The 15,058-nt window shown below is 34.8% G+C and overlaps 2 protein-coding genes across 2 annotated transcripts in view; one reads left to right on the top strand and one right to left on the bottom strand.

Annotated features, from left to right (window-relative positions):
* The window catches only part of UBAC2 (UBA domain containing 2), a 284,290-nt gene that overhangs the window by 223,445 nt on the left and 45,787 nt on the right, over positions 1–15,058 (bottom strand). The window lies entirely within an intron of this gene.
* GPR18 (G protein-coupled receptor 18) lies at positions 10,254–14,352 on the top strand. Its single transcript, XM_044670553.1, has 2 exons — positions 10,254–10,275; positions 13,336–14,352. The coding sequence occupies exon 2, from the start codon at positions 13,360–13,362 to the stop codon at positions 14,350–14,352; it is 993 nt and encodes a 330-aa protein (XP_044526488.1). The 5' UTR covers positions 10,254–10,275; positions 13,336–13,359.

Here is a 15,058-nt window from a genome sequence, read left to right on the forward strand (position 1 = left end):
AATCATGCTCAAAGGGCTATAAAAGAATGCCTGCCCTTTGATCCAGCCTTACCATTGCTGGGTTTGTACCCCAAAGAGATCATAGATAAACAGACTTGTACAAAAATATTTATAGCTGCGCTTTTTGTGGTGGCAACAAATTGGAAAAGGAGGGGATGTCCTTCAATTGGGGAATGGCTGAACAAACTGTGGTATATGCGGGTGATGGAATACTATTGTGCCAAAAGGAATAATAAACTGGAGGAGTTCCAGGCGAACTGGAGAGACCTCCGGGAACTGATGCAGAGCGAAAGGAGCAGAGCCAGAAGAACATTGTACACAGAGACTGATATACTGTGGTAAAATTGAATGTAATGGACCTCTGTACCAGCAGCAATACAATGACCCAGGACAATTCTGAGGGATTTATGGTAAAGATGCTACCCACATTCAGAGGAAGGACTGCAGGAGAGGAAACATATAAGAAAAACAACTGCTTGAACGCAAGGGTCGGGGTGGACGTGATTGAGGGTGTGGACTGGAAACTACCACACCAATGCAACTACCAACAATTTGGAAATTGGTCTTGATCAAGGACACATGACAAAACTAGTGGAAATGCGCATCGGCCATGGGTGGGGGAACTTCGGGGGGGTGGGGGTGAAGGGGATAGGAGGAGCATGAATCAGGTAACCATGTCAAAAATGTATATTAATAAATGTTAAAAAAAAAAAAAAAAACCTAGGTGTCATTCTCAAGTCCTCACTCTCTCTCAGCCTCGATACCCAATCTGTTGCTAATACATGTCAATTTTATCTCTTTCATAGTCCCCTTCCCTCTTGCAACATTGCCACCACCCTGGTTCTGACCCTCATCTCCTTTACAGCTGGACTACTATAAGAGCCTCCTGTTTGGTCTCCCTACCAAAGCCTCTCCTCAATCAACTCCATCTTCTGTTCTGGTGCCAAAGCGATCTTCCTAAAGCTTAGGTCTGACCATGTCATTCCTGTACTCAAGAAACTCCTGTGCTTCCTTACATTTCCAGGATCAAATATAAAATCCTTGATACTCAAAATCCTTCATAACCTGCTCTCCACCCCACCCCCTTCCAGTCTTCATCCATATACTTCTTTTTTTTTTTTTTTAAGCATTTTTAAACCCTTAAGTTCTGTGTATTGGCTCATAGGTGGAAGAGTAATAAGGGTGGGCAATGTGGGTCAAGTGACTTGCCCAGGGTCATACAGCTGGGAAGTGTCTGAGGCCAGATTTGAACCTAGGACCTCCTGTCTCTAGGCCTGACTCAATCCACTGAGCTACCCAGCTGCCCCCCATCCATATACTTCTAAATGTATTCTGTGATCCACTGGCATTGACCTCCTTGTTGTTCCTTGCACAAGATGTTCCATCTCCATAATCTAGGCATTTTCACTGGTTGTCCCCCATTCCTGGTATATTGTCCCTCCTCATCTCTGCTTCCTGTCTTCTCTGATCTCCTTCAAGTCCCAGCTAAAATAACGCCTTCTACAAGAAATCTTTTCTGAGCTTCCTTAACACTAGTGTCTTTTCTCTGTTATTTCCAATTTATCCTATATGTAGCTTGTTTATATGTAGCTGTTTGTGTGATGTCCTTGCCTTTAGACAGTAATCTCCTCCACAGCAGGGACTATCTTTTACCTATCCCCACCTTTGGCATGATGCCTGGCAAGGAGTAGGTGCTTAATTAACATTTGACTGACTCATTTTTTCATTCTATTTTAAGCACTATATAACTGTTAGCTACTATTATTGTTACTATTATTGTTCCCATTGCCCTTTCCCTTTCTTTTTCATTTCATTTTCTTTTTCTAAAACTTCAAAATCCATTTTAACCCAAGTTTTTACCCCCAAAAGACTTCATGAAAAACATCTAATCAGAAATTGGTCTTTTTTCATAATTTTTGTTTATACACATCATATTAAAATGTTATAGAATGATGCTACATTTGGCAAATACAGTTTTTAAAAGTTTATAATTCACCTGGTTCTTTAAACTGGGCTACTCCTTGTTAGAAAAGTAGAATATGAAAAAGAGGATCATTATTCAACGTATATCTGTGAAACATATACAAAAATAAAATATCAAACTAATGACAGTAAGATATAAAGTAGTTGTGCTTTTTTTTTTTTTTTAAAGTTTGGGGAATCTACAATAGGTAAGCATACTAGACCAACACTTAGAAATACCTGAATTCTAATCTGGCCTCAGATATTTAGAAGCTATGTGCCTCAGCCACTCACTTCATTTATCTCAGTTTCCTCAACTGTAAAATAGACAATAATAGCACCTATCTTGCAGAGCTGTAATGATCAAATGAGATATTTGTAAAGCACTTAGCACAATGCCTGGCACATAGTAGCACTCTATAAATCCTTATTTGTTTCCTTAACCTTCCCCAGAAATCTAAATATGGAGACCAGTTTCTACATATTATTATTACCTGTATTAAAAAAGTACATGTTTATGAATGTACTGTTTTCCCCAAAACAAAATGTTTCTGCTAAGCTTTTATAATAATTTCACTGTTTTTTAAAAGATGAACTCCAAAAAATTCTCCAAACTTAAAAAGAAATGCACAACCATTGTGTATCTTACTTTTATTAGTTTTGATTCTTGAATATGTTTCATAAATATGGGTCCTATAAATGGTCTTCTTTCTCATATTCTATATTTCTGACAAACAATAGCCCTGTATAAAGAGCCAAGTAAATTAAAAACTTTTAAAAAGTATTTCTTGAGAGACTGATGAATTCATTTGTGTTAAAATGTAAAAATATAGTGCAATCTTTCAGTATTGATTAATCATGTTCAATTCTATTTAAATTTTGGTGAATGCTATAAAAAAGGTTTTAAATTGGCCAAAATATTTCATTTATAGTTCACCCAAATGGTTACTTTTTAATTTTAAAATTTCATTGATGTTCCTTTTATTATGGAAAAAAATCATACCCTTTACATTATCTCCTCTCAACCCTGACACAAGTTTATCGAATAGGTCAAAAAAAATTATGATTGCCTTTAGGTGGCAGTATAGCATAAAATTTCTCTCTGAGCATCTATGAAATTTAGAATTAAACAAGATATAAGAAAATTTTAAAACAATGTATGGTTAACCAATTGTGCTTATTTATACAATAAATTGCATGTAGCTAGCTTCTTTGATTATAAAATCATCTTGCTTTCCTCATATAACTTGTACACAGTCCTTCATTGGAATAAGAATTCAGAATGAAAAAAGATGTAAGAGTTATGACTTATACTTCTACTGTAGGAGCATATTGGTAAAATTATAGATCCCTGCATTGATGCAAGTATATATCACTGAGTTAGATACTAAGGAAAATAAAAGATAATTAAGACATGGACTTATACTACCAATTCAAAAAGAATACAATCAGAGCTCAAAAAGAGTTCAAAGTATTATAAAAGGTCAAAGAAAGAATTCTGAATAAAGGACAAATTTGTAAGGGAAGCCTTCCAAGAAGAGAGGGCATGAATTAGGCCTTACCTGAAATAATCAATAAATTAATACTTATTAAACACCTACTATGTGCCAGGCAGTAGGAATAAAAGGGTGAAATAGTCCTTGTCCTCAATAAGCTTGTTTTACTGGATGGCTAAGATTTCAACAAGAGTAAAAACCCATAGCTAAAAGGGAACTCAAAAGATCATATGGTCTGTTTTCCTATGTTCAATCAAATAAATTATTTCCATTTCGTAGATGAAGAAACTTAAGTTTAGAGAATTTCGGTGATTTACCTAAAATTCCACTGGGTAAGGATTGAAGGGAGTCCAGTATGTTACTTAAATCTTATTTTTTTTTAAACTTACTGTCTATCTTCGAAATAATTCTTAGAATCAAGTAAGTATTGGTTCCAAGACAGAGGAGCAGGAAGGGCAAAGCAAATTGGTGTTAAGTGACTTACCCAGGGTTACAGAGCTTGGAAATGGCTTAGGCCAGGTTTGAATCTAGGATCTCCCATCTCTGGGCTTTGCTCTATATTCATATAGCAGAGTGAGTCACCTAGCTGCCCACACCTGTAATTTAAATCTTTTTTTTTAAACCCTTGTACTTCGGTGTATTGTCTCATAGGTGGAAGAGTGGTAAGGGTGGGCAATGGGGGTCAAGTGACTTGCCCAGGGTCACACAGCTGGGAAGTGGCTGAGGCCGGGTTTGAACCTAGGACCTCCTGTCTCTAGGCCTGACTCTCACTCCACTGAGCTACCCAGCTTCCCCTGTAATTTAAATCTTAATAGCATTTACTTATGATAATAAAAACCAAAGCTACAAAAATTTCACCTATCAATTCATCAAGGCAAAACAGTCTCAGGAAGAAATTAAACAGATGATTCTTCCAGGTTACTAAGTATATGCTTGACTGCCATTTCTGAGAAACTTTTCTAATGAGAATATCATTGAATCTTTTTAATGACAAAATCAACAAGTAGTCTATTGAGACAAAGTAGAATAATTATAAGTTAAATCACAGAAAAACTTATTAATCCCAAATAATGCCTATAATTTGAATATCCATAAACAAACTTTTGGCCACTAGTACCCACATTAGAGCATTATTCAACACACTGTCCCATATTCTCCCTTTTCCACTAGAATAGAAAGAGTATCATGGGGTATTATATCTCCCTATAACTGACTTTCTTTTGACTCCTGTGTCTCCAATGCCTGTTAAAATTTAAATATATATGTATAAACACACACACACACACACACACACACACACACACACACACACACACGTAAAACATAACACAACTGAGGCCCAAGAATGATTTGTTCCAGGATTTAACATACTATATCGTTTACATTTAAGTTATTAGCAGCCCAAACTTTTATAAAGTAGAATAGCAATTATTCTCTAGTAAGCATTAAAAGATTTTAATCACAGTATAATTTTCTTTTAAATGGGAGATCATAATATAAAAATAAAAAGCGACTCTGTAAAAAATAAATGGGGAAAATTATGCCAATACAGGTTCAAAACTGTTCAGATAAAGTAAACTATGAATAGATAAAGTAAAGTGAACTTACTTTCAGGACCAGGCACAAAGATGCTAAAGAGACTCTTGTCATAAAAATTAAAATATTTATTGAAATATATGAGGATAAAAGGATTTCTAATCTAAGGGATTCTAATTCCACCCAAATAAAACTCCCTGGTTCCACAAGGAACTGCTTCTCCTGTGTTTCACAGACTACACTAATCCTTCCTGATCTGACTAACCCAAATTTATACTATTCTAAATAAACTAGCAATATTATCCTTATAATTTTTAACTTCACCTTCAAGTTATAAAAATAACAAAGGCTAGCTGGTTGAGTCTCAAGAATCAAGCTAGGACTCTGAGCCTTAGCAGTCTCAGAGTCCAAACCAAAGACCAGGTTTTTCTTTGGTCTTCTCAGAGTTAAAATAATCTATAAAAACCACAATAGATAGTCAATAGTGTTTCCCAAGTTGGAAAAGAAAACACTAAGCTCCTTCAGGTCTTTCCCTCATACAGAGAGAGAAAGGCAAAGATATTCTCCTCCAGCCCTGAGAGAGAGAGAGAGACAGAGATTCCCTGTGTGTGTGGCTGCCAACTGCCAGAGATCAACTGCCACTGCCACACCTAGAGAGTAACTGTCACAAGAAAATGGTTACAACTGTCAACATTTGAAATTGACACACTGGCTCAGCTCTGCTTCAAACTCCCAATTCTTTCTCAAGCCAGCTTCTCTACTTCTTATCTCTAAACCAGTGATTCCCAAAGTGGGCACCACCGCCACCAGCAGGTGCTGCAGTGGATCCAGGGGAGGCGGTGATGGCCACAGGTGCATTTATCTTTCCTATTAATTGCTATTAATATTTTTTAAAAATTAATTTCCAGGGGAGCTAAGTAATTTTTTTCTGGAAAGGGGGCGGTAGGCCAAAAAAGTTTGGGAACCAGTGCTAAACTAATAAAACAATACTCATTTTCTAATATCATCCCTATAATAGTCATAGATGAAAGGGCTATCTTATTTTTTAACCTTTTCTTAAAAAATTTAAAATTTGCAATTTACTCTAAGAATTTTATTGAAGAAAATATCCTGTTATATTTGGATCATAGTAGATAAATGGTGAATTTTTTTTCTTTTCCCCTTCATTGATAAAATTATCAAAAATTTAAAATAAATTACACAGATAACTATGCATTTATTCAAACCTAAAAACTGGAACTTTCTATTATATATTACCAGTAGCTATAATTATAAGACTAGTGATTTGGAGGACCAATATACAATTCATATTCAAACTAATATTCAAGTACAAAAAAGGGTATTGTATACAGGAGTTCCAGTCTATAAATTATTCTGTGAACCCTGATTCTGTCATTATTACATTAGTGAATTTTCCTACCAAATATGCCTAATAAATAGCCAAAGTAATATCTTTCAATTCAGCTAACACTTTAAAAATTATTCTTATTATAAATAAAAATTCACATTCATATAGCACTTTGGGGTTCACAGATGAAAAAGAAGATCTGGAGAAGTACCTGGCCCATGGTCACAAGTAGGAAGAAAAGGAGCTAGATCAAAACTATCTTCTAATATTAAGCCCAAAGCTTCTCTCAATATATTCAATAATGGGGGCAAAAAGATAGCTCTGGTTCTCAACATGTACATGAATAACTTTTATACAAGAAAAAGTATAATGTGTGCAAGGGCAAGGACTAAGAAATCTCCAATAAGAAATTTCAGGACTAAGGAAAGTTTCATAGAAGAATTGGCATCTGAATTGGGACTTTAAAAAGGAAGTTCCTAAAGGCAACACAACTGGAATACCATCTGTGTTTAACTGTATTTGGTTCTCTTAAAATAAAAATTCTTGTCTATAAATTTTTAATAGCAGCACATGGGAAAGAACTCCTTTTCTTCCTAGTTATGACCATAGGCCAGGTACCTCTCCAGATCTTCTTTTTCATCTGTGAACCCCAAAGTGCTATTATAAGTGTTTGACAGAGTAAGTGTCATGAGTTTCATTGGAAAGCAGAGCGACATTCATTTCAGGAAACCTAGGTAGCATAAAAGGAGAAGAGGAAGAGGGCCCAGAACTGGACCCTGAGGGACACCTACAGTTAGAAGATGTGACCTGGAGGAAGATTCAGCAAAAGAGGCAGAGAAGGAGAGAGGAAGAAGAAAATCAAGAGACTTGGTGTCTCAAAAACCCAGAAAACGGAGAGTACCAAGGAAGAAAGAACAATCAACAGTGTCAAAGCCTGCAGAAAGGTCCAAGTACATGAGAACTGAAAAAAAGCCCTTTGGACTTATAACTAAGAGATCATTAGTAACTGTAAAGAGCAATTACAGTGAATGTTAAGGTCAGAAGTAAGACTATAAAGGATTATCAGTTAAGTAGAGTTATGTGAATAGTGGGAAAATTTGTAGGAATAAGAGCAAACCTTTATCTGGATACTTATAGGCAGAGGTCACTATTGTGTACTCTTAAAGTATCTGTTTGGGGAGAGTGACATGGAGCCAAGTGATCTTACAGGATTTCAAAATCAGGATTATGGGAATTGCTAGGAGACTTCTTTCCTGTAGGCATGTCTTTGTGTCTCTTTTGAAATGACAATCCTTGTGGAGGCTGCCAGAAGAGCCATATGTCTGGTTTTACTGACCTCAGGTATCTAGTAGTGTGCAATAGCTTTGCCCAGGTAGCTCTTCAGCTGACTTTGAGACTAGTTATATGCTAAAAAACCTTTCTAAGGCTGATAAGGCTACCCTATCAAGTTTGGGAAGGGTTTGAGTCCCAGATATAGGAAGAACACTTAACTCTTCTTTTGTTTGAATTTGAAAAGCACAGGAGACTTTGTATGTTAAACATAGTTGTATAGTACAGTACACAATTTTGCCCATACTAACACCAATCTCTAATATAGGTTTATTTGACTGTACATAACCCTAGCAATTATAAATTTTTTAATGTTCTGTCACCATGACTCTAAGCAATTAATGTTGAACTTTAAGAATGAGTTTATCCTGCAGTCACTCTTAAGTGCCCAGATTCAAAATTAGTAGACTTATTAGCTCTAAAAAATAGTCACAAAAAATGGGTTGAAATATTGAACTTTCACACTAAGCAAAAGGAAAAATTCATTCTATGTGAGCAAATAGGTCTCTCTTTTTCAGAAAGTAAAACTCTCAATCTAACCTTTTTATTTAACAAGCCAAGGGGGGGAAAGCAAGCAATATCTGCAGGATCCACATGAGAAATAAATAAGTTCCTCTTTTATCAAAGGGAGGGACTTCAGATAGGAGTAATAAAGAGATTAGAAACTGTAAAATTTAATAAATACTTATTAATAGCAATTTCAGGAGATGACCTATTTTCCCTGTAGTTTAAATACCATTAAATATTATTGTTACCATTTATAACTAGAAGGGACCTTCAAGAAATCATCTAGTTCCATCCTCTTATCTGTAAGATGAAGAAGCTGAAACCCAGAGAGTTTAAGCAATTTCCTTTGTGGTAAAATAAAATGCAAAGCTGGGATTCAAATCCTAGACTTCCCATGTCAAATCTTAATACTATTTTTACTACAGTCACCCAGACTCCTTCTCATATAACAATGACTGTAGGTAACATCATTCAGTCAAATGATATATCTATGTCAGTGGATAGTACTAGGTTATCTGAAAGGTTGTAGATCTGATTTTTTAGGGCACAGTCAAATAATGATAAAAATAGATATTAACTTGCATGCAGTATCAAGCAGCAGCAGTCTTTCTGCTGGTCTGTCCTAGATTAATAAGGGTTTTCTAAAAATAGCTTAATTCAAATAAGTTAATTTTTTTAAAACCAGCCTATTTAATCAAAATGATCTGTTAACTGGCTATTGCAGTATTTTCTTTAAATAACTGAAAATGTTATTTAATTCAAATTTTTTGTTTCTAATCATTTGTATGCAAATGTATTCTTAATCTTTCTCAAAGAATCAAACTATATAACTCCTTCACCTAAGAAAATAAGATATTGTCAAAGGACTTCAAGAAGGTAATATGAAAATGAATTTATTGTAAAAGAAATAGTTATGGGTTATATACTATAAGAATACCCCTTCCTAGTTACCAACCTCCTCTGTGAAAAGGAAAGGGAGGGGTGGAGGAGAAGGAGGAAGAGGTGGTGCTTCTAGCTGTTTCATTTGGAGCCATTACTTCTCTTATCAGTTTCACCTCATTATTTTTTTGCTAGCACACAGAGTATGTAAATTAATATAGTAAAGAATCCCAACATCCTTTTTTTTTTTAAAGCAGACTTTGGGGAAGTTGAAAAGTTATTTATTTTCTCATGCTAAGGAAGAAGAAATGATGACTTACTAGAGAAGAAAAGTAAAAAGTGGTAAGTGTTCTATAAACAAAAAAGCTAAGAAAGAAAACTACTATTTATTAAGAATCTTCTATATGTCAGAATCTTGCTTAGCACTGGGGGTGGAGAGGGGGGGTGCGGTAAAGAAAGGCAAAAGCCAGGCTCTTCTCTCAAGGAACTGGCAGTTTAATGGGGAAGATAACATGCAAACAACTTTATACAAAAAAAGCATATACAGGATAAACTGGAGATGATCAACTGAAGGAAGGTACTAGAATTGAAGAGGATTGGGAAAGTCGATGTTTATTGTAAATTTATTAGAAACATTTTAAATGGAAATATGCTATGTAAGATTTACTTTCACTTTTAAGATCTCTAAATGTACTTGATTTTCTTTAGATTCATGTCATATGGTACTGGTTTTTCTGTTAGTAAGTTTTCAAAGGAAACATTCAATATTCTCCCATTTCCAACTCAGAAAGTCTCTCTTAAATACTAGTCAACTTTATTTTGTGAGCTAATGTTACATATATATATTCAACAGAATAGAATCCCATTTATAAAAAAGGGAAAAAATACATCCAGGATGAAATCATGAGCAAAAAAACAATAACAACAACAACAATAAAAACCATTATTTCAAAGAATATTTGCTGAAAGTGGCAAGGTAGTAAAAAATAGTCTTATAAGCACTTGACCTTGGACTTATTAGCATATGCGATGAACTGTTAAGCAAAAATGTCTGAAATTAGAAAAAAGAAACTATATTTCTTGACCCAGATTATTTTATGAACCAAGACTTATTTTAATGCAAGTAAAAGAAAAAGCAACAGAAGGACTTCTTATCTTTTACAGATCTGGGAACACTGAAAAAGAATTCCTTACAGTATAGCATCTTAATGACAGAAGGTAAGGAATATTTGACTTTTTATGCAATTTTTTAAATTTCAATTTAAATATATTTTAATTTTAAAGAAATATATATTTTATTAATACATGTTACTGAAAATAATGCCAAAATAGAAGGATCTTTCAACATACAACAGATTATAGTATATTCATACTATTACAAATTAAGTATCATTCTTTTCCATAATATTAAAATGTATAGTAATTATAATGTGTTACTTTTTGTAACACATATTCTTTACATATTGGTTTAAACTATATTTTTTCACAATATATCTTTTTTTAATTACTAAAAAAAGGCAGGCAAATTCTGTGAATATGTCCTTTAAAAAGACTCTAGTTTTGGGGGGCAGTTGGGTGGCTCAGTGGATTGAGAGCCAGGCCCAGAGATGGGAGGTCCTGGATTAAAACCTGGCCTCAGACTCTTACCACTCTTCTGCCTTGGAACCAATACAAAGAATTGATTCTAACATGGTAGGTAAGGGTTAAAAAAATTTTTTTTAAGATTCTAGTTTTTAATATATAATAATGTTCCTCTATACTTAAAGATATCAAATGCAATCCATTTCTACCATTTTGAAAAAAAAACTCATCCTTTAGTAAGAGAGATTGTTACAGTATTAAAAGCTTTAGAACCTGTCCATAATAATACAAGGAGTAATTTGCTAATCTATTCAATAATCATTTATTAAGCACACTCTTTAAAGAACATACAGACTGTAAGCAGGAACCTCTGTCTAGGTTCCTAGACCTATCCCCTTCCTTGGATAACCTTTTCCTAGGGTATTCTGGATATAAGGCTCCAGACCAAAGACTTCCACACCAACTAACTCTTATGAGAATCTACTTAGGTACCAGAAAAGTGTCTCATTCTTTTCACCTCTAATTGTTGTGAGGAAGATTAATTTAGTATTAGTGTTGGACCTAGCAGGAAGGGCTGGAGGATTCCAAGATGGAATGAAGGAGCAGGAAGTGGGGCTTGTGCTCTGAGAGAGACTCCATTAGTGGTTGGGACATAACTGTTGCTAACCCTGGGAGATCTCAGAATTAGGGAAAAACTGCATTCAGATTCCCTGGGATCCTGAGAGGTGAAGGCTTTCAACAGTGCACAACAGACCTGCAGAGTAGCACCAAGTGGGGAAGTGGTTTGTGATCTGGTGGACAGTTTTGCAAACTCACTCTCCCTACCTGGGTACCTTGGATCACCTGGTGGAGTTGGCTCTTGGCATCCTGTGACCATCCTTGGATTTACAGTGAGACCCCAATTGAAAGCCATTCTCAGGCCCTTTAGCTGAGCTGACCAAACCTGGCTCGAACCAGGTTTGGAGGAGCTTTCCCTGTGACTTCAATACTACTTCCTTTGGGCCCTGCCTGGCTTAGGTCAATAGAATAGTGTAGGCAAGTCCTTCCCTTGCTCCTGTGGTTTGCCCTTAGGTTTCAAGTATAGAATCCCTTATTCCCATCCTTTTATTGTTTCCCTCAATTAAACTATTATAAACTTTTACCTGTTGCCTGCTGGTTCCATAGGCCCTGACCTAACTGTCATTCCTGTGACAGTTAACAGCTTGGCTGTAAACCCTGGTCTCCCTATCCTGGTTGGTCCTGTCTCTCCTTCAACCCAGTGTGAACCCACAAATCATTTAGGTTACATTTTAATAATAATAATAACATCCCTGGTGCCCCACCTTTACATAATGAATCATCTTTTCATATAACATGGATTTAAGAAGATCTGGCTTCAAATGGTTACTATCATAGGTACTATCATATGTAAACTGTTTTGGAAACTTTAAATTGCTATAAAAGACAGCAGCAGTGGCAGCAGTCCTATGATCGTGGGCAAGCCACTTAAACTTTCCTGAAACTGTTTCCTCATCAATAAAGTGAGGATAATAATACCTGAAGTAACTATTTCAGAGATTGTTTTAAAGCTTAAAGGAGATAATTTATGTAAAATGTTTCATACACCTTAAAATGTGTTAAAATGCCTCATCTCTAATATGCTCAATATATAGACACACATATCCCTGCTCCACATAATATCATCAAATCATTAATTGTCTCATAATGCTGTATTTATTAGTAAGTGTATACTTATATAATGCATTGGTTACAGCTTGATAAAGAGCCTAGGTTCAAATACCATCTCTAAAACATACTGGATGAATAACACTGATGAAATCACTTAATCACCTATTATCCACCCAGGCAACTCTTTAAAGACTATAAGCTGCAGAGGAGGTACCAACCTGCACTGATAAAGGGAGTTTTCTTTTTGGGAGTTGCCTCTACCAACAAACCCAGAGGTCCAACCACAACTGAGTTCAAGTTGGGATGGCTTTGGGACAATTCTTTTTATCCTACTACTATTTTAAAAGTTTTTTATTATATACCCAGGTACAACAACAAAAATATTTAAATAAAAATGTAAAAAAATTATGTGCAAAACCACAAATTCCACAATTTATTTTAAAATTTGTTTATCATATATGTATACCAAAATAAACATCCTCTGTTTTTGAGTTCCCTTTGGATTTGTTTTACTTTGATATTTTTTTCTCTTTATTTTGTGGCTATTCTACCACTCTTTTGTCTGATGTTAGGATTGTTGCACAAGTAAATAAAAAAAACTGCTTTTCTGTAATTAAAGCATTCAGATATAAGTTTTTATTTTGCACTTTCAAAGAAAGTATCTTCAAAACAAACTATGGCAAAAGACAGGATGTCTCTCACCCTATAAGGGCATTATACTATTTCCAAATGGTTTTTACTTCTTCTGTTATATCTCTGTATTTTGAAAACTTTTCATTCTAAGTAGCTTGGAGGTTGAGTATTTGGAATGGAACTTTAAAAAAATTACCCTTACCTTCTGTCTTATAATTGATACCAAGTATCAATCCCAAGACAGAACAGTAAGGACTAGACAATTGGGTTTAAGTGACTTGCCTAGAAAGTGTCTGAAGTCAAATTTGAACCCAGATTGCTCCCAAGCTTTATAGGTGATTGATTTATATCAGATTCCCAATTTTATAAGAATGTTTATTTTTTTTCCACTTCTAGGTATCATGTTCAATAAGAAATAAGATGGCTGCTCCAAATAATCATACTCATTCTATTTCTACAAACTTACAACCTGAAGAATACAAGATTGCAGCACTGGTCTTCTATAGCTGTATCTTCATAATTGGATTATTTGTGAATGTAACTGCTCTCTGGGTCTTCAGTTGTAGCACCAAGAAGAGAACTACTGTAACTATCTATATGATGAATGTAGCATTATTGGACATAGTCTTTGTACTGTGCTTACCCTTTCGTATGCTTTATTATGGGAAAGGTAAATGGCTCTTTGGAGAGACTTTCTGTCACATTCTTGGAGCTCTCACAATGTTTTATCCAAGTATTGCCCTATGGCTTCTTGCTTTTATTAGTGCTGATAGATACATGGCTATTTTGCAGCCTAAACATACCAAAGAACTTAAGAATACAAGCAAAGCAGTGCTAGCTTGCATTGGAATTTGGATAATGACTCTTGCAACCACCACCCCTCTATTATTTTTAAATGAAGATCCAGATAAAGGCTCAAACCCTGCCAGCTGCCTGAAAATTTTTGACATTATCCACTTAAAAGCAATTAACATGCTGAACTTCACTCGTTTGATTTTTTTTTTCTTGATTCCAATTTTCATCATGATTGGATGCTATTCATTCATTATTAATAGTCTACTTCGTGGCCAAACTTCTAAGCTGAAACCAAAGGTCAAGGAAAAGTCCATAAGAATAATTATTACTCTGATTATACAAGTGCTTGTCTGCTTTGTCCCCTTTCACATCTGTTTTGCTTTTCTAATGCTACAAGATGAGGAAAACAGATACAATCCATGGAGCACCTTTACCACTTTCCTCATGAATCTCAGCACATGCCTGGATGTTATACTCTATTACATTGTCTCAAAACAATTTCAAGCTCGAGTCATCAGTGTTATGCTATATCGAAATTATCTTCGAAGTGTGCGCAGGAAGAGTTTTCGATCAGGTAGTTTACGGTCACTGAGCAATATAAATAGTGAAATGATATGATTAATGGTTTTTAAAAATCAAGTTTCAGAGAACTATATATAGTCAAAGAGAACATTAAATGTACTATGAAGTATCATTATAATAGCCCCACTACCTATAACATATTTTAGGAATGCTTTCTATTGAACTTATTATAGGACAAAGAAAAAAAAATGTCCTTAGCTATTTTAGAAACTATTATATTCATTCTTTCAAATATAAAATCTTTATATGAATTCATAATGAAAAGACATGATTTCAATTTAACATTTTTATTTAGGCAGGAAGAAAATGGAAGCTCAGGTTCAGAAGATGAACCTTCTATAAATATTTTTTGTACAGATGATCATCTAGTCTTTTTCTGATGATCTGCAAGTAGGGAAAATCAACTATTTCCTAAAGAAGCCAATTTCATCTTTGGATAAATATTGTATCAAGTCCAAATTTAACTTTTTTTTTTTTTGGGGGGGTTCAAGGCTTCTAGTTCTAGCTTCTGGGTCCAAGTACAATTAGTTTGTTTATCACACTGAATCTAATGATTGCTTCTGTCAAACAGTTTGTTTTTAATGGAGAGGAAGGAGGAAAATTACTGAGCTAATCAACTAAAAACTTTTCATTTAGCTAAAATTGCCATATATAGAATTTTTCTACAAGGTAATCTGGAGCTGAAGGTCTCAATACAATATCTAGCACTTACATTCCAAACATCTACTTGGAAAAATTCTGA

This window comes from Gracilinanus agilis, chromosome 3 (genome assembly GCF_016433145.1).
Source record: "Gracilinanus agilis isolate LMUSP501 chromosome 3, AgileGrace, whole genome shotgun sequence".
Taxonomy (NCBI): Eukaryota; Metazoa; Chordata; class Mammalia; order Didelphimorphia; family Didelphidae; genus Gracilinanus; species Gracilinanus agilis.